The 19985-nt window shown below is 47.1% G+C and overlaps 1 protein-coding gene across 1 annotated transcript in view; it reads left to right on the plus strand.

Moving 5' to 3' along the window:
• Positions 1-19985, plus strand: part of TMEM207 (transmembrane protein 207) — a 121012-nt gene that overhangs the window by 40091 nt on the left and 60936 nt on the right. Inside the window, exon 4 of the mRNA XM_085634118.1 lies at positions 4376-4518. Within this exon, the coding sequence (XP_085490244.1) occupies positions 4376-4518 (143 nt within the window). The remainder of the gene's footprint in view (positions 1-4375; positions 4519-19985) is intronic.

The following is a 19985-nucleotide window of genomic DNA, read 5'->3' on the forward strand; positions in this document are numbered from 1 at the left end:
TGTGTTTCATGTTCTGCTTTCTATATTTGTTGTGTGTCATTGCTTCTACCTTGTGTTTCATGTTCTGCTTTCTATATTTGTTGTTTGTGATTGCTTCTGCCTTGTGTTTCATGTTCTGCTTTCTATATTTGTTGTTTGTGATTGCTTCTACCTTGTGTTTCATGTTCTGCTTTCTATATTTGTTGTGTGTCATTGCTTCTACCTTGTGTTTCATGTTCTGCTTTCTATATTTGTTGTTTGTGATTGCTTCTACCTTGTGTTTCATGTTCTGCTTTCTATATTTGTTGTGTGTCATTGCTTCTACCTTGTGTTTCATGTTCTGCTTTCTATATTTGTTGTTTGTGATTGCTTCTGCCTTGTGTTTCATGTTCTGCTTTCTATATTTGTTGTTTGTGATTGCTTCTACCTTGTGTTTCATGTTCTGCTTTCTATATTTGTTGTGTGTCATTGCTTCTACCTTGTGTTTCATGTTCTGCTTTCTATATTTGCTGTTTGTTATTGCTCCTACCTTATGTTTCATGTTCTGCTTTCTATATTTGTTGTGTGTGATTGCTTCTACCTTATGTTTCATGTTCTGCTGTCTATATTTGTTGTGTGTGATTGCTTCTACCTTGTGTTTCATGTTCTGCTGTCTATATTTGTTGTTTGTGATTGCTTCTACCTTGTGTTTCATGTTCTGCTTTCTATATTTGTTGTTTGTGATTGCTTCTACCTTGTGTTTCATGTTCTGCTGTCTATATTTGTTGTGTGTGATTGCTTCTGCCTTGTGTTTCATGTTCTGCTTTCTATATTTGTTGTTTGTGATTGCTTCTACCTTGTGTTTCATGTTCTGCTTTCTATATTTGCTGTTTGTTATTGCTCCTACCTTATGTTTCATGTTCTGCTTTCTATATTTGTTGCGTGTCATTGCTCCTACCTTGTGTTTCATGTTCTGCTTTCTATATTTGTTGTGTGTGATTGCTTCTACCTTATGTTTCATGTTCTGCTGTCTATATTTGTTGTGTGTGATTGCTTCTACCTTGTGTTTCATGTTCTGCTGTCTATATTTGTTGTTTGTGATTGCTTCTACCTTGTGTTTCATGTTCTGCTGTCTATATTTGTTGTTTGTGATTGCTTCTACCTTGTGTTTCATGTTCTGCTTTCTATATTTGTTGTTTGTGATTGCTTCTATCTTGTGTTTCATGTTCTGCTTTCTATATTTGTTGTTTGTGATTGCTTCTACCTTGTGTTTCATGTTCTGCTGTCTATATTTGTTGTGTGTGATTGCTTCTGCCTTGTGTTTCATGTTCTGCTTTCTATATTTGTTGTTTGTGATTGCTTCTACCTTGTGTTTCATGTTCTGCTGTCTATATTTGTTGTGTGTGATTGCTTCTGCCTTGTGTTTCATGTTCTGCTTTCTATATTTGTTGTTTGTGATTGCTTCTACCTTGTGTTTCATGTTCTGCTTTCTATATTTGTTGTTTGTGATTGCTCCTACCTTGTGTTTCATGTTCTGCTTTCTATATTTGTTGTGTGTGATTGCTTCTACCTTATGTTTCATGTTCTGCTGTCTATATTTGTTGTGTGTGATTGCTTCTACCTTGTGTTTCATGTTCTGCTGTCTATATTTGTTGTTTGTGATTGCTTCTACCTTGTGTTTCATGTTCTGCTTTCTATATTTGTTGTTTGTGATTGCTTCTACCTTGTGTTTCATGTTCTGCTTTCTATATTTGTTGTTTGTGATTGCTTCTACCTTGTGTTTCATGTTCTGCTGTCTATATTTGTTGTGTGTGATTGCTTCTGCCTTGTGTTTCATGTTCTGCTTTCTATATTTGTTGTTTGTGATTGCTTCTACCTTGTGTTTCATGTTCTGCTGTCTATATTTGTTGTGTGTGATTGCTTCTGCCTTGTGTTTCATGTTCTGCTTTCTATATTTGTTGTTTGTGATTGCTTCTACCTTGTGTTTCATGTTCTGCTTTCTATATTTGTTGTTTGTGATTGCTTCTACCTTGTGTTTCATGTTCTGCTTTCTATATTTGTTGTGTGTCATTGCTTCTGCCTTGTGTTTCATGTTCTGCTTTCTATATTTGTTGTTTGTGATTGCTTCTACCTTGTGTTTCATGTTCTGCTTTCTATATTTGTTGTTTGTGATTGCTTCTACCTTGTGTTTCATGTTCTGCTTTCTATATTTGTTGTTTGTGATTGCTTCTACCTTGTGTTTCATGTTCTGCTTTCTATATTTGTTGTGTGTCATTGCTTCTGCCTTGTGTTTCATGTTCTGCTTTCTATATTTGTTGTTTGTGATTGCTTCTACCTTGGGTTTCATGTTCTGCTTTCTATATTTGTTTTTTGTGATTGCTCCTACCTTGTGTTTCATGTTCTGCTTTCTATATCTGTTGTTTGTGATTGCTTCTACCTTGTGTTTCATGTTCTGCTTTCTATATTTGTTGTTTGTGATTGCTTCTACCTTGTGTTTCATGTTCTGCTTTCTATATTTGTTGTTTGTGATTGCTTCTGCCTTGTGTTTCATGTTCTGCTTTCTATATTTGTTGTTTGTGATTGCTTCTACCTTGTGTTTCATGTTCTGCTTTCTATATTTGTTGTTTGTGATTGCTTCTACCTTGTGTTTCATGTTCTGCTTTCTATATTTGTTGTGTGTCATTGCTTCTGCCTTGTGTTTCATGTTCTTCTTTCTATATTTGTTGTTTGTGATTGCTTCTGCCTTGTGTTTCATGTTCTGCTTTCTATATTTGTTGTTTGTTATTGCTCCTACCTTGTGTTTCATGTTCTGCTTTCTATATTTGTTGTTTGTGATTGCTTCTACCTTGTGTTTCATGTTCTGCTGTCTATATTTGTTGTGTGTGATTGCTTCTACCTTGTGTTTCATGTTCTGCTTTCTATATTTGTTGTTTGTGATTGCTTCTGCCTTGTGTTTCATGTTCTGCTTTCTATATTTGTTGTGTGTGATTGCTTCTACCTTGTGTTTCATGTTCTGCTTTCTATATTTGTTGTTTGTGATTGCTTCTGCCTTGTGTTTCATGTTCTGCTTTCTATATTTGTTGTTTGTGATTGCTTCTACCTTGTGTTTCATGTTCTGCTTTCTATATTTGTTGTTTGTGATTGCTTCTGCCTTGTGTTTCATGTTCTGCTTTCTATATTTGTTGTTTGTGATTGCTTCTGCCTTGTGTTTCATGTTCTGCTTTCTATATTTGTTGTTTGTGATTGCTTCTACCTTGTGTTTCATGTTCTGCTGTCTATATTTGTTGTGTGTCATTGCTTCTGCCTTGTGTTTTATGTTCTGCTTTCTATATTTGTTGTGTGTCATTGCTTCTGCCTTGTGTTTCATGTTCTGCTTTCTATATTTGCTGTTTGTTATTGCTCCTACCTTGTGTTTCATGTTCTGCTTTCTATATTTGTTGTGTGTGATTGCTTCTACCTTATGTTTCATGTTCTGCTTTCTATATTTGTTGTGTGTGATTGCTTCTACCTTGTGTTTCATGTTCTGCTGTCTATATTTGTTGTTTGTGATTGCTCCTACCTTGTGTTTCATGTTCTGCTTTCTATATTTGTTGTGTGTGATTGCTTCTACCTTGTGTTTCATGTTCTGCTGTCTATATTTGTTGTTTGTGATTGCTTCTACCTTGTGTTTCATGTTCTGCTTTCTATATTTGTTGTTTGTGATTGCTTCTGCCTTGTGTTTCATGTTCTGCTTTCTATATGTGTTGTTTGTGATTGCTTCTACCTTGTGTTTCATGTTCTGCTTTCTATATTTGTTGTTTGTGATTGCTTCTGCCTTGTGTTTCATGTTCTGCTTTCTATATTTGTTGTTTGTGATTGCTTCTGCCTTGTGTTTCATGTTCTGCTTTCTATATTTGTTGCGTGTCATTGCTTCTACCTTGTGTTTCATGTTCTGCTTTCTATATTTGTTGTTTGTGATTGCTCCCACCTTGTGTTTCATGTTCTGCTTTCTATATTTGTTGTTTGTGATTGCTTCTACCTTGTGTTTCATGTTCTGCTTTCTATATTTGTTGTTTGTGATTGCTTCTACCTTGTGTTTCATGTTCTGCTTTCTATATTTGTTGTTTGTGATTGCTTCTACATTGCTATCATGCACATTTCTGCTATCGCTGTTCGTTTGTTCCACTTCATGTGTTTGTTTTTTGTCATTGCTTGTATCGTGTGTTTCGGGTTGTGCTTGCTATGGCTGTTGTTTGTGATTGCTCCTATTTAATATTTTAGGTTCTGTTGATCATCGTCCTTTTCCTGCTCTTCAGGTTCACTTTGGCCTCAGCTGATTATCATGTTCCAGTTTTATGCTTCTGGGGCTCCTGTGCATCTCCTGTGCTTGAGGGGTTCTTCCTCAATGTGTTGCTGTTGATTCTCTCTTGTGTTCCAGGTTCTGCCTGCTGCTCCTTCTGCTTCTCATCTTCTGTTGCCTGGTCCTCATCTGCCTGCAGTGCTGGCTGAAACGACACAGCGCCTTTGCGGCTCGGCGCACTCTCACAGTTGTGGCGGTCAATGATTCGGACCCAATTTATGGTGAGTAGATGGTTATTTTTTTATTCTGTTTCATGGACCATCCTGTGGACCACCTTGTCGTAATGCTCCCCTAACCTCCGCTGACCTTGCTAAGGAAATCTCGCTGGTGCTATAGCGACCGGCCAGAAAGGTCATGAAAGACCAGGTCACTAGAGTTGGACAGAGTAAGCGACAAGTAATGTGCAAGTGCTCTATGACTGACTGACTGCCACCTCTTGCACCCTCTCCCAGGACCCATCCTTTATTTCACTAACCCCTTTTACACCAGTTGCCAACAACGTTAATGAAATAGAACATAGTTATGTAGTATAACATAGATATATGCAAAGTTAAATACATATATCATAATACATACATGTGCAGCAGGGTCTGACTGCATGCTGCAAGATGGATGCAGGGCCTGAAAATAGCCTCCGCTAAGCATGGCTGAAGTCCATGTGCACAAGGGATTGGCTTCCTTGGGGGGTTGTGAGCTGAGTCTGGTCGAAAGCCAAGAGTTGCAATCCACCCGCTATGCACGAGCAATGGTCGTTGACAGTGAGGGTTGCCTGCCAGCCAGTGCTTTAAATGGGTGGGTACTCACCGGTACTAAGTACCGGCACTTCTAAATTTTCTGCGCTTGAGTACCAGAACTTCTTCTTGTCCAAAGAGAGTACCAGTACCCACGGACCAGCAAGCCAACTCGGTGAAATTTAGCGTGAACAAAAAGAAGGGTGACACAGCTGACGAGCCGGTCCGTCCGTTTCTCGTGAAGCACTCTGATGATCGAGTGCTCATCTCCCCTTACCAGGAGCTATTTGAGCAGCGGCCTGTATGCATCAATGTAGAGCTGGCAGTGAGATGGGAGGGCCGAGTCACACTGTGATTATTGGCACAGTGTCCACTCAGGCTCTGTGGAGACAATAGCATTAAAGGTATGTGAGCAGGGGTGCTAACAGGCACATCTTGTGACTCGGGGAAACCCAAGAGAAGGCTTCCTGCTGGCATAGCAGAGTAGGGCAACACTTGTTTGGAGCCAGATCGAGGAGGGCGGTGGTGATGTTGATGCTTTACCCTGGGGCATGGGGGGGTCGGGGAGTCAAGGTTTAGTAATGTGGACGTCGGTGAAGGTATGTATTTCAAAAACACATTAAACAAATACTCTGTCGGCGTGCACAAGTGCTTCTATGTCCCTGTGTGTGTTCTTGTATGAGTGAGTGTTGTCTGCAGTGTGCATATCCGCACACCAATTAAACCTCAATCATATTAAATGTGTGTCTCTGGCCCGGTCCCTTAGCACTGCCCGTAGCCCGCCCCCATAGCCCTGCCCCCTCTAACCCCGCCCCCTAGTCCACATCTCAATTTGGTGAGTACCTGCACTTATTGATAAGTATTGCCCGGCGGTAATCGCCTCTCATACCATTCGATAATTATCAAACAAAGAGGCAGGCGCTGGAGACTGGAAGGCAGGAAACAAAGGTTTTATTCCGATGGAGCAGAACACGTCAGATCGGACAGCAAGGTATCATTTCGAGGTGCTCCGTCTGCGTCTCTGAGACCTGGTCTCTTATACACAATTTTATTACTTTATTACAGGTTTATTATACATGGCACATTCCTGAGATTGCTTTGATACATGAAAGGACATCCTCAGAGTCCCCGCCTCAGGCCCGATCCCACACATAGCTACAGTAGAAGTCCCCACCCCACCCACAGTAGGAGATGGCTATCACACAGCTGGACATCCCGCCGATTCCCGGAATGTGTGCGACTGGTCGGGTCTCATGGGGTGGGGGCCTTGATCAACTGTAACTCCTTTGAAGAGGGGTGATTCTTTACAGTGGGAGCAATAAACTGCATCCGCAGGGCTAGGTGATGGCCTGGGATCGGCTCAGACAATCGGGCACAGAGGAAGGGGGTTATCAAAAGGGTGTGTGATCATGTAAGGGATGAAGGGAGGTGTTGGTCAGGCACGGGATGTGGTTCCAAGGCAGAGTCGCGCAGGAGGAGAGGTTTTATGGCCCGTGCATGAGAGAGCGGGGGTGGTCAGCGCGTGGGGGGATGTTCGCAGCGCCAGAGGGACGCGCTGGCGATCGGCAATGAACAGGGAGAGAGGCCATGGTGCCTAAAATGGCTGCCGTGTGTTTTTGCGTGCGGTGCTGGGGAAGAGGCAAGATGGCGCAGATAATGTTCAGTTACGAATTAAATTTCGACAGTCCTCCCTTTTAACATATCTCGCCAGCTTGTTAGTTCGGATCTATCCCCATAATATTACGTATTTCTACCTTATACAGAGCTTTCATACGTTTGGTTTCAAAGTCCAGAGTCTTAGGGCAGATACAGTTTGCAAAAAGTGAACACAGAGGTGGCAAGCATTGAATACCCAGGCAGCATCCACATAGTATCACGATTGGTATTAGGATAAACGTAAACAACCTCCACCCCCAGTTTTTCATAGTGTCCCAGAACCAGCTCCCAAGCGACCATCCTTCTTGTTCCTGATGAACCTATGAGGAAAGTCTGTGGAGGTGTTCAATTGCTTTGTAGACTGAGGGTGAGTTATCCGGTACGTAGGTACAACAGCTGGATCCAATGATGCGGCATGCTCCTCCACGGTCAGCCAGAACCACATCTAGAACGAGGCGGTTCTGAAGAGCCACCAGGCGGACGGCCTGAAGCTCGGCGGTGTTGTTGGTGAGGATGCCAGCTGTAATGTTCATTGTTGTCTCAACTGCCTGGGTCAAGTGTCGGATGGCACGGCTGTTCGCCATCGGACCCCAAAGTGGAACAAGTCCCTTTACTGCATCCAGGAACTGTGCTCCGGTGGAGTCGGCTCGCTCAATGTCCCTTGCACGCTTCTGCCGGTGGTGGTTTGCTGGAGCCACATACGTCGGAGGAAGGATAAAAGCGATATAACAGGTGCTCCCCAGCCTTTTGGAAGCCAGGTGTAGGCCTTAGTACCACAGACGAAGTACATGTTTGGGGAGGTAACAAAAGAGGGTGGATCCACTGAGTCTAATGTTCGGGTGATGTGGCAGGAACTGTGGCCCACCAACTGCGTTCCCAGGCCTTCGATGCATACAAGGCCTGAGACGTTGACGACAGACATTGCCACTGTCAGGGTGGCGGCTGTTCGTTTCCGGAGGTAAGAGAAGGTGGGTCTGGCTGGATTGTTGAACACCTGCATTTCAACTCGTTCTTTGGCAGGGATGTCCATATGAAAAGAGGTGTTTAATGTCAGAGGGCAAAAGGGAGCAGAAGTTCTTCCTGTTTTGTTCAGCCAGAACCCATGATAGAAGTGTGACACAGTTTTGCTGGAAGTGGCATTATCCTTGTAACTCTCTTGTAAGAGGATCAACCAAGCGAGGCAGGAACCATGGACAGAGAAAGGCGAAGGGATGAAAGGGATAGAGTGTCCAGTGGCATGTGGTAGCAATCCACAGATCCAGCAATTCGTGACATTAGCGGCAAGATTGTGTTGGTGTAGCAGCTGCACAAAAGAGTTATTCCAGAACTCCTTACGCCTTTCTCGGAGTTGAGGTGAAAGTGAGATCAGATGGTGTTCTTTCATGGTGGTAGGCTGAGCAGTGGTTAGCAATGTCTTATGAGCGGGTGCGCTCTCTTCCTCAATCCAGAAGGTGGCCATGAGGAGGAGGCAAAAGAGAAGGGCGATGAAAAGTGCAATAGTCTTTGAGCTGTGCATTTTGTCAGTCTTTGGGTCTTTGTAGTGGATCTTCGGATGTCCGATTGCTTCCATCATCTTCGTATCGGGCGCTTCCATCATCTTCAAAGGACTCGGTAGCGGGCAGAACCACAGACTTCGTTTAGCTTCTCTCCTAGAGGCCTTTGTTCTGTTTAGGCTACCGCTCTGAGATTTAACTTAGTCAGTGGTCTGCTTAGCCGAAATTCCCTCCTTTTGACGCAGATTATACCCTTCTTTGGATGGCACAGTGGGATCGGGAAATTTTGCCAATTCAAGTGTCTCTGTATCAGGGTAACAGCTCAGGGATGGTCGGTCTTTGTCCAGGAGCTCCTCTTGGGTGGTGACGTTTTCAGTTGTCGTCAGAGTCGAGGATATCTTCTTGCAGTAATGTGCATGCAGCCAGTTATGCTTCCCCTCCACTCGAAGAGCTGTTCGGGTGGTGATCAAGACTTGACAGGGGCCCGTCCACCGGGGCTCCAGACTCTTTGCGAGCTGGAAATTTCGCACTAGGACGAAATCACCGGGTTGGATGTCGTGTCCGGGGCCCCTGGAAGCATCGGGGATCGCCTGCAGCACCTGTTGATGGATAACAGACAGCGTTTTAGTCAAATTATACAAATAGTCAGACATGAGGACGTCCGGGACGTCGTGAATGGATGTCGGTTTCGGTGCAGTCCAGAGGTTCATGGGTCGCTCGAGGACGACCTCGTAGGGGGTTAAGTGGTGTTTGGTAGGGGTGGAACGCATTCATAGTAATGCCAGTGGGAGAGCGTCTGGCCATTTCAGTCCCGTGGTGGCTACTATTTTTGCTAGTTTGAGCTTCAGTGTGGCATTGTGTCGCTCAACCAAGCCTGCAGATTGGGGGTGGAAGACCGCATGAAACTTTTGCTTTACACCCAACCCCTTCAAGATGAGTTGGATAACTTCGGCTACGAAGTGGGGGCCGTTGTCGCCCCACAAAATTCGACAAAGGCCGTAACGAGGGAAGAATTCCTTCAGTAGTACCTTTGCGGTAGTCATGGCAGTGTTGTCACGGGTTGGATAGGCCTCCACCCACTTGCTAAATGCGCACACAACAACAAGCACGTATTTCAGGCCTTGGCACCTTTCTAATTGGATGTAGTCCATTTGAAGGACTTCAAAGGGATGGTCAGGGACCCCAAACACTCCCCGGGGTACAACAGTTCCTTTCCCAGGGTTGTGTTGCAGACATATTAGACATTGTTGAACCAGGCGTTTAGCTGAGTCTGGGATCCTGTCATTGTGCCAAACTTTGGAGATGAGTTCGATCATGGGGGCAGATCCTATGTGTGCGGGGGAGTGTGCCATGGTCAGTATGGGAATCAGGTATGAGTCGGGTAGCAACCATTTGTTCGTGTCTTTAGTCCGCCAGCAGCCTTCATCGTCTTTCAATCCCACCCGTGCCCATTCAGTCAATTTGTGTGGTGAGCTGGCCAATTGGATGTCCCTAATGGTTTCCCTAGCATCCTTCCATTTTTCAGCTTGTGACCTAGTCACGTACATGCGTGTCGTCGTCCTATTCTCGGCTGTGGTTCGGGCAGTGATGTCAGCCAGCGCATTTCCCTGTCCAATAATGTCCGTCACCCTTTTGTGTGCCTGGCATTTGATCACAGCTAGCCGTTTGGGGAGGAGGACTGCTTCGGTCAGAGCGGAGACTAGATCTCCATGCAGGATGGGTGTGCCATGAGAAGTCAGGAATCCCCTCTCTTTCCACAAGAGCCCGAAATGATGAACCACCCCGAAGGCATACTGGCTGTCTGTGTAAATGTTTGCGGTCGTCCCTGCTGCTAGAGTGCACGCTCGTGTGAGAGCAATCAGTTCTGCCGCCTGTGCGGATCGCTGTGTGATGCGGACTGTCTCAATTACCGTTCGGGCCGTGGTGACTGCATAGGCAGCTGAGGTGGTGCCGTCGGGGAGCTTGATGCAAGAGCCGTCTACCCATAGCTCTCCGTCAGGGTCTGGGAAGGCAGTGTCTCGGAGGTCAACCCTACTCCTAGTCTGTTCGTCCGTGAGGGATGTATGTCGTTACAACGCACACTTTTACAACGCATGCACTTACAACGCATTTTTTACAACGCAACATCCATTACAACGCATTCCATTACATAGCATGACACTACAACGCATTTTTAAAAACTACCTTTACAACGCATTCCATTACATCGCATACTACCTTTACAACGCATACCATTACAACGCATAATATTACATTGCATTTAAGGTAAGTATTAGATAGTATAGGGGTAAAAATTACTTTTCTAACTCCAGGGGATGCAACAGTAGGGTAAGTGTTGGATAGTATAGGGGTAAAAATTACTATTCTAACTCCAGGGGGTGCAACAGTAGGGAAAGTGTTGGATAGTATAGGGGTAAAAATTGCTATTCTAACTCCACGGGGTGCAACAGTAGGGTAAGTGTTGGATAGTATAGGGGTAAAAATTACTATTCTAACTCCAGGGGGTGCAACAGTAGGGAAAGTGTTGGATAGTATAGGGGTAAAAATTACTATTCTAACTCCAGGGGGTGCAACAGTAGGGTAAGTGTTGGATAGTATAGGGGTAAAAATTACTATTCTAACTCCAGGGGGTGCAACAGTAGGGAAAGTGTTGGATAGTATAGGGGTAAAAATTACTATTCTAACTCCAGGGGGTGCAACAGTAGGGTAAGTGTTGGATAGTATAGGGGTAAAAATTACTATTCTAACTCCAGGGGGTGCAACAGTAGGGTAAGTGTTGGATAGTATAGGGGTAAAAATTACTATTCTAACTCCAGGGGGTGCAACAGTAGGGTAAGTGTTGGATAGTATAGGGGTAAAAATTACTATTCTAACTCCAGGGGGTGCAACAGTAGGGAAAGTGTTGGATAGTATAGGGGTAAAAATTACTATTCTAACTCCAGGGGGTGCAACAGTAGGGTAAGTGTTGGATAGTATAGGGGTAAAAATTACTATTCTAACTTCAGGGGGTGCAACAGTAGGGTAAGTGTTGGATAGTGTAGTGTAATATTATGCGTTGTAATGGTATGCGTTGTAAAGGTAGTATGCGATGTAATGAAATGCGTTGTAAAGGTAGTTTTTAAAAATGCGTTGTAGTGTCATGCTATGTAATGGAATGTGTTGTAATGGATGTTGCATTGTAAAAAATGCGTTGTAAGTGTAGTGCGTTATAAAAGTTGCGTTGTAAATGTTGTTCCCCGTCCGTGAGGGTCACACAGTCATGTATAGGGGACACATTGGGATCAGTGTCAGGGAGAGGTAACAGAGTGGCTGGGTTCAGAGTGGTACATCGTTTCAGTGTGATGTGGGGTGCAAGCAGAGTCAGTTCGTAACCAGTCAGTCGTGCGCTAGTCAGGTGTTGAGATTTAGTCTGGTTCAGGAGGGTGTCAACCGCATGGGGTACTAACACTGTGAGGGAGTTCGAAAGTACGATCCCCTCACTTTGTCGGATAGAGACAGCAGCGGCGGCTACTGCTCGAAGGCAGGCAGGCAAAGCTCTGGCTACGGGGTCAAGAGTGGCGGAGAAGTAGGCACAAGGGCGTTGCTTGGGGCCTATGGATTGAGTTAGAACAGACAACGCGCATCCCTCCCTTTCGTGGGTGAAGAGGGAGAAAGGCTTAGTGTAGTCTGGGGTTCCTAGGACTGGGGCCGAGCAGAGGGCATCTCGCAATTCTTTGAAGGAGGATTGGCATTCGGGGGTCCAGGGGAGTGGGAAGGGGACATCTTTAGCCAGCAGGGAAAGCAGAGGTTTTACGATAAGGCTGAAGTTTGGCAACCACTGTCGACAGAAGGAGGTGAGGCCTACCAGAGAGCGAACTTGCTTCTGAGTTTTGGGAACAGGGGTTTCCAGAATGGTCTGAATTCGGTCAGGCGTAAGCTTCCTCCCGTCTTTGGACAGGAGGTGGCCTAGGTATGTCACTTGGGGTTGGCAGAATTGCAACTTCTTCCTGGAGACCTTGTGACCGTTCTCCGCGAGGAAGTGGAGGAGTTGGATGGTGGCTGTGACTGCAAGCGGAGTGGTGTCGGCCGCCAAAAGAATATCATCGACGTACTGTATTAACACCACTCCATCCGGTAGCTGGACAGCGTCCAGCTGTCTCTTGAGGGCCTGGCTATAGATGCTGGGACTTTCAGTGTAGCCTTGGGGTGCTCTACAAAATCTGTACGAACGGGCTTTTAAGGTGAAGCCACAGAGGTAGCGGCTGTCTGGGTGGATGGGGATGGAGAAGAATGCGTTCTTGAGATCGATAACAGAAAAGGTGGTGGCAGTGGACGGAATCAGGGTCAGAATGGTGGTGATATCTGAGACTACGGGATACTGAGGCACAACCACTTTGTTAACCTCTCGTAGGTCAATGATGAAGCGGTACGCTTTCTCATCTCCCTCGCCTTGTTTCTTTACAATGGGTAGGATAGGGCTGTTACAAACATTACTACTTCTTCTACCACTCCTGCATCGGCTAGGGACTGGATAATCTTTACCAATGCCTTCTCACCCTCGGGCGATATCCGATACTGTGGAAGTTTTGGGAGCACTGCGTCCTGTCGAACAGTTATATGTACAGGGTCGATCATCATGCGTCCTACGTCTGAGTCAGTTTTGGCCCATAGGTACGAGGGTAAAGTGTCGAGTAGGGACAAGTCAGCATCGGTCATGGAGAACATACGTCGTGCAAGACAAGGCCCAAACAGATTTGGGTTATCATACAGTATGACTCGAACTCCGTCTGGGGAACACCTAATGGTAGCTCGGAAATGTTTTAGCAAGTCAAGACCCATAATGGCGTCGGGGGTGTTGGAGGAGAGCAGAAATGTCGTGTCAGTGGTGTTATTTTCCAAATCAAAGGAGATCGGTGTGGACAAGGGATTAGTGGAGGGCGTTCCATCAAAACCTATTGATGTTACATGTGAGCCAGACAAGGGTACCCTTGGAATCAGTCGTTTAGATAACGCACTACGTGCCGCCCCAGTGTCTACCAAAAATGGAGACTTCGTGCCCAGGACCTTAGCGGTGACGTAAGGACCTTGCTGGTCAACACAGAGCTCGACTGGATCTCTCCCTTGCCCCTGGTGGTCCTATGCAAAGTCATGGGTGTTCTCGTAGTCAGACTGTTGGTACTGGTTCTGTCGGGGACGGTCAAATGTGTTTGGTCTACCTGGCCTGTTGTTGTTGGTGTCATTCGTGTACCCTCGTCCCTGTCCTCTATTTCTGGGGCCATTCGCTACGTCTCTTGCTTCTCTATTTTTGTTCATTTCCAGAAGGACCGGGCACTGAGATTTCCAATGTCCGAATCCCTTGCAGAACGCACACTGATTCTCATCTAAGTCCTTACGTCCAGCATAGGGTGCGGGTGTATGGTCTCTAGGGGGTAGTTTTCTAGGAGCAGTTGGTTGATAATTTCCCTTGGAAGGTTGCCTTCCTATTGTCACCCCTTGCAACTGTGCGATCATTACTCTTTCCTTCAGGTCCTTTTTCTTTCTCTCGGACGCCCTATCGTTCTCGTTCTTTTGGTGTTCGTAGTACTGGGCCATCTGAAGGATAGCCGCGGGTTTGGAGGCCGCCCAACTACTCTCACTAGTCTGTAGTTTCTGAGAGACTTCCTGCGACAGACCCTTAACATAATTCTGGACAAAAAGGTGATGTCCGGTTGCAGTGGTCATGTCCTGGCCACTATAATCGGAAGACACTCGAATCGTGAGAAGTATTCCGATACGTGTTCCTGGGGTTTCTGGCGGCAAGCCGTTACTATCGACCAGTCTACCTTCTTTTCTGGGATCAGGGTCTTTAATTTCTGGACAATCTTGTCTGGGAGTTCTAATATGGCCTTTAAGGGTTTCTGTCCAGGGTCTCGCTGTTTATCTATGGTATCGAGTTGTACCCAGGTATATCCGAACGGCTCAAAGTGGTCGACTCTCCGGATTTGCTTCCACACATCAGCTGGCAGACATAACCCGAAAAACAAATCGATGTCCGCTAGGGTCATTATTGTTGAACCTAAGGCTGTGCCTAGTTCAGTGTAAAACGTTACAACAAACAAATGATGGACGGAATGCTGACAATGCAGACATTCTCCCCCAGTCAAGAGATCTGGGTTAAATCCATCGTTCTTTCGCCCACTACGCCACCCCAGTTCAGACATGGCCATATGCAAATCAGTCTTGACCCTGTGCCTCATGGGAACAGTCCAGCCCGAACTGCCAAGCCATGTCTTTCCTGGACCGGAATCAAGCATCCTAGGACCGGTTTCTGGCTATCAGCCGTCATCAGCCAGGATAGCTTGACTCCAGTGGCGTAGTGAGCATGGGACCCACGTCTGGGCATACCCATCCCACTTAGGGCGAAAAGCGTTACAACAAACAAATGATGGACGGAATGCTGACAATGCAGACATTCTCCCCCAGTCAAGAGATCTGGGTTAAATCCATCGTTCTTTCGCCCACTACGCCACCCCAGTTCAGACATGGCCATATGCAAATCAGTCTTGACCCGGTGCCTCATGGGAACAGTCCAGCCCGAACTGCCAAGCCATGTCTTTCCTGGACCGGAATCAAGCATCCTAGGACCGGTTTCTGGCTATCAGCCGTCATCAGCCAGGATAGCTTGACTCCAGTGGCGTAGTGAGCATGGGACCCACGTCTGGGCATACCCATCCCACTTAGGGCGAAAAGCGTTACAACAAACAAATGATGGACGGAATGCTGACAATGCAGACATTCTCCCCCAGTCAAGAGATCTGGGTTAAATCCATTGTTCTTTCGCCCACTACGCCACCCCAGTTCAGACATGGCCATATGCAAATCAGTCTTGACCCTGTGCCTCATGGGAACAGTCCAGCCCGAACTGCCAAGCCATGTCTTTCCTGGACCGGAATCAAGCATCCTAGGACCGGTTTCTGGCTATCAGCCGTCATCAGCCAGGATAGCTTGACTCCAGTGGCGTAGTGAGCATGGGACCCACGTCTGGGCATACCCATCCCACTTAGGGCGAAAAGCGTTACAACAAACAAATGATGGACGGAATGCTGACAATGCAGACATTCTCCCCCAGTCAAGAGATCTGGGTTAAATCCATCGTTCTTTCGCCCGCTACGCCACCCCAGTTCAGACATGGCCATATGCAAATCAGTCTTGACCCTGTGCCTCATGGGAACAGTCCAGCCCGAACTGCCAAGCCATGTCTTTCCTGGACCGGAATCAAGCATCCTAGGACCGGTTTCTGGCTATCAGCCGTCATCAGCCAGGATAGCTTGACTCCAGTGACATATGGCCATGTCTGAACTGGGGTGGCGTAGTGGGCAAAAGAACGATGGATTTAACCCACATCTCTTGACTGGGGGAGAATGTCTGCATTGTCAGCATTCCGTCCATCATTTGTTTGTTGTAACGCTTTTCGCCCTAAGTAGGATGGGTATGCCCAGACGTGGGTCCCGTGCTCACTACGCCACTGGAGTCAAGCTATCCTGGCTGATGACGGCTGATAGCCAGAAACCGGTCCTAGGATGCTAGATTCCGGTCCAGGGAAGACATGGCTTGGCAGTTCGGGCTGGACTGTTCCCATGAGGCACAGGGTCAAGACTGATTTGCATATGGCCATGTCTGAACTGGGGTGGCGTAGTGGGCAAAAGAACGATGGATTTAACCCAGATCTCTTGACTGGGGGAGAATGTCTGCATTGTCAGCATTCCGTCCATCATTTGTTTGTTGTAACGCTTTTCGCCCTAAGTGGGATGGGTATGCCCAGACGTGGGTCCCGTGCTCACTACGCCACTGGAGTCAAGCTATCCTGGCTGATGACGGCTGATAGCCAGAAACCGGTCCTAGGATGCTAGATTCCGGTCCAGGGAAGACATGGCTTGGCAGTTCGGGCTGGACTGTTCCCATGAGGCACAGGGTCAAGACTGATTTGCATATGGCCATGTCTGAACTGGGGTGGCGTAGTGGGCAAAAGAACGATGGATTTAACCCAGATCTCTTGACTGGGGGAGAATGTCTGCATTGTCAGCATTCCGTCCATCATTTGTTTGTTGCAACGCTTTTCGCCCTAAGTGGGATGGGTATGCCCAGACGTGGGTCCCGTGCTCACTACGCCACTGGAGTCAAGCTATCCTGGCTGATGACGGCTGATAGCCAGAAACCGGTCCTAGGATGCTAGATTCCGGTCCAGGGAAGACATGGCTTGGCAGTTCGGGCTGGACTGTTCCCATGAGGCACGGGGTCAAGACTGATTTGCATATGGCCATGTCTGAACTGGGGTGGCGTAGTGGGCAAAAGAACGATGGATTTAACCCAGATCTCTTGACTGGGGGAGAATGTCTGCATTGTCAGCATTCCGTCCATCATTTGTTTGTTGTAACGCTTTTCGCCCTAAGTGGGATGGGTATGCCCAGACGTGGGTCCCGTGCTCACTACGCCACTGGAGTCGAGCTATCCTGGCTGATGATGGCTGATAGCCAGAAACCGGTCCTAGGATGCTAGATTCCGGTCCAGGGAAGACATGGCTTGGCAGTTCGGGCTGGACTGTTCCCATGAGGCACAGGGTCAAGACTGATTTGCATATGGCCATGTCTGAACTGGGGTGGCGTAGTGGGCAAAAGAACGATGGATTTAACCCAGATCTCTTGACTGGGGGAGAATGTCTGCATTGTCAGCATTCCGTCCATCATTTGTTTGTTGTAACGCTTTTCGCCCTAAGTGGGATGGGTATGCCCAGACGTGGGTCCCGTGCTCACTACGCCACTGGAGTCAAGCTATCCTGGCTGATGACGGCTGATAGCCAGAAACCGGTCCTAGGATGCTAGATTCCGGTCCAGGGAAGACATGGCTTGGCAGTTCGGGCTGGACTGTTCCCATGAGGCACAGGGTCAAGACTGATTTGCATATGGCCATGTCTGAACTGGGGTGGCGTAGTGGGCAAAAGAACGATGGATTCAACCCAGATCTCTTGACTGGGGGAGAATGTCTGCATTGTCAGCATTCCGTCCATCATTTGTTTGTTGTAACGTAGTTCAGTGTAAAAGGCAGTCGGGTTCTTTCTCAAATCGGGTAAGGACTTTCTGAAAGTCAGGATGTTTTGTCGGTCCCATGGCTGATAGACCCAGTTATACACAACCCTCCCCTTCGCATCTTGGTGGTTGATGTCATCGTGTGTTCCCTGACCTCGTGGGGGGACCCAGTAGGGAGCGGCTTCCTTGATGGGCATCATGGTATCAGTTTTTTCTGCCTGGGGTTCAGTCGCTACGGGGGTTTCTGTTTTGGCTTTCTGTCTTTGTTCTTTGAGGTGGCGGAAGACTTCAAGCGTACGCGTGAAGAGGTCCGTCACATCGCCCTCGCCCTCATCGCCAATGTCAACTTTTCTATACAAAGTCGCTAAGCTCTCAGAACCCTTATCCTGGTATCTATCCTCATAGGCATTTAGGGTGTGGTAACAAAACCGCACGACAAAGTGTCGTCTGTGGCTATCGGCATATGAATTGTACATATCCGTCACATATTCCTCACTTTCCTTCCGTTCTACTAATGTTCTCACTACCTTATCGATTCCGGCTCGTTCACCTTTGGTCAGCCGATTCATTCTGGCGGAATCCTTCTTTCTAGTCTCAGGGTCATCTAATGTTACCGCTAACGTTGTGTTCAGTGCAAGGGGTTCGGCCGGCGCGGAGGCCGTGAGGACCGAGACCCTGACACTACTCTCGCTTGCATTCGGGGATGGTGGGTGCTGTACTAAAGGTTGGGAGGGAGCGTATGGAGGGGGCATGTAGATAATTGGGGGGCCTAATAGCAAATCATCGTTCGCTCGTTGTTTGGAAGGTAACTCAGGGTAGAGCGTAGAGGGGGTCCTAACAGGGCACTGGCCTGATGTTTCAGACTCTTGTTTTAGTTTAGCTTCCTCTCTCTCTTTTATTTCTTCTTCTAGTTTTCTAGCGGCAAGGTGAGCTGCTTTTCGTAACTCTTTTTCTGCTTTCACTTCTTCTCTCTTTTTCCTTTGTGCTGCTTCTTTGCGCCACATGCCGATACTATCAAGCATGGTGGGCGTTGTTTTATTACTGCGAAGAGCTGTTTCTAGCGTTTCTATTTTACGATCATCAAAGGATCCTATCAGTGGCCACTGACTTTCGGGGTCCTTCTTTGTATATTTATGCCATAGTTTGCTATAGGCTACGGCGACTAGTCCATATTTAGTGAACATGTCCTTATTAGGGGTGCCTTCCAGTGGAGCTGGATGGTTCATCTCTAATAAGCGGTCCGGGCTGAACCAACTACCAATCAGTGGGGAGAAGATAGGCATGACAGATTACAAAGGGTGGGCAAAGGTCCGCACTACCTATCCTTCGCTACTTGCAAAGACTAGACAGAATATTTCTATTCTACGTTATTTGCAAACAGAGAATATCTCAAAAAGAACTATTCTTCAAACAATCAATGTTCAGACAATCAATCAGTGGGGAGAAAAATAGGCACGACAGATTACAAAGGGGGGACAAAGGTCCGCGTTACCTACCCTTCACTATCTGCAAAGGAAGAGGGAGTATTTCTACTCTTCCCCGTTTGCAGGCAGCGAATATCTCAAAGAATAACCAAATAAGCAATACTAGTATTTTCAATCAATCAAACAATCGTTTCGCAATTCGTCGTGTTACACGACCTTACCCGGACCGCGTGGACAGTTTCTCGTCTTCCGCTTCCAGCGCCCGATCGTCCTCTACTCTCTGTTATGCCGCGGCACTCCTGATGGTTCCCAGTCAGGACTGTAGATCACTCGAGAGAGGTCTGCTCGGAACCAGTGAAGTTCGGATGATCGGCCGCCAGACGAGGGTCTATCGGGTGGGAGCTCTTCCCGATCGTTGCAGTCGTTCACTCTGTTGTCAGGACCTCTCCCGCTGGATCCACGTGTCGCTGATGGGCCCCACGTTTGGGTCGCCAATTGTAAAAAGGTAGGCAGTTTCAGTCGATAACCTTTAAGTATTGCCCGGCGGTAATCGCCTCTCATACCATTCGATAATTATCAAACAAAGAGACAGGCGCTGGAGACTGGAAGGCAGGAAACAAAGGTTTTATTCCGACAGAGCAGAACAGGTCAGATCGGACAGCAAGGTATCGTTTCGAGGTGCTCCGTCTGCGTCTCTGAGACCTGGTCTCTTATACACAATTGTATTACTTTATTACAGGTTTATTATACATGGCACATTCCTGAGATTGCTTTGATACATGAAAGGACATCCTCGGAGTCCCCGCCTCAGGCCCGCTCCCACACATAGCTACAGTAGAAGTCCCCACCCCACCCACAGTAGGAGATGGCTATCACACAGCTGGACATCCCGCCGATTCCCGGAATTTGTGCGACTGGTCGGGTCTCATGGGGTGGGGGCCTTGATCAACTGTAACTCCTTTGAAGAGGGGTGATTCTTTACAGTGGGAGCAATAAACTGCATCCGCAGGGCTAGGTGATGGCCTGGGATCGGCTCAGACAATCGGGCACAGAGGAAGGGGGTTATCAAAAGGGTGTGTGATCATGTAAGGGATGAAGGGAGGTGTTGGTCAGGCACGGGATGTGGTTCCAAGGCAGAGTCGCGCAGGAGGAGAGGTTTTATGGCCCGTGCATGAGAGAGCGGGGGTGGTCAGCGCGTGGGGGGATGTTCGCAGCGCCAGAGGGACGCACTGGCGATCGGCAAGGAACAGGGAGAGAGGCCATGGTGCCTAAAATGGCTGCCATGTGTTTTTGCGTGCGGTGCTGGGGAAGAGGCAAGATGGCGCAGATAATGTTCAGTTACG

The sequence above is a fragment of the Triturus cristatus genome, chromosome 11, assembly GCF_964204655.1.
Source record: "Triturus cristatus chromosome 11, aTriCri1.1, whole genome shotgun sequence".
NCBI lineage: Eukaryota > Metazoa > Chordata > Amphibia > Caudata > Salamandridae > Triturus > Triturus cristatus.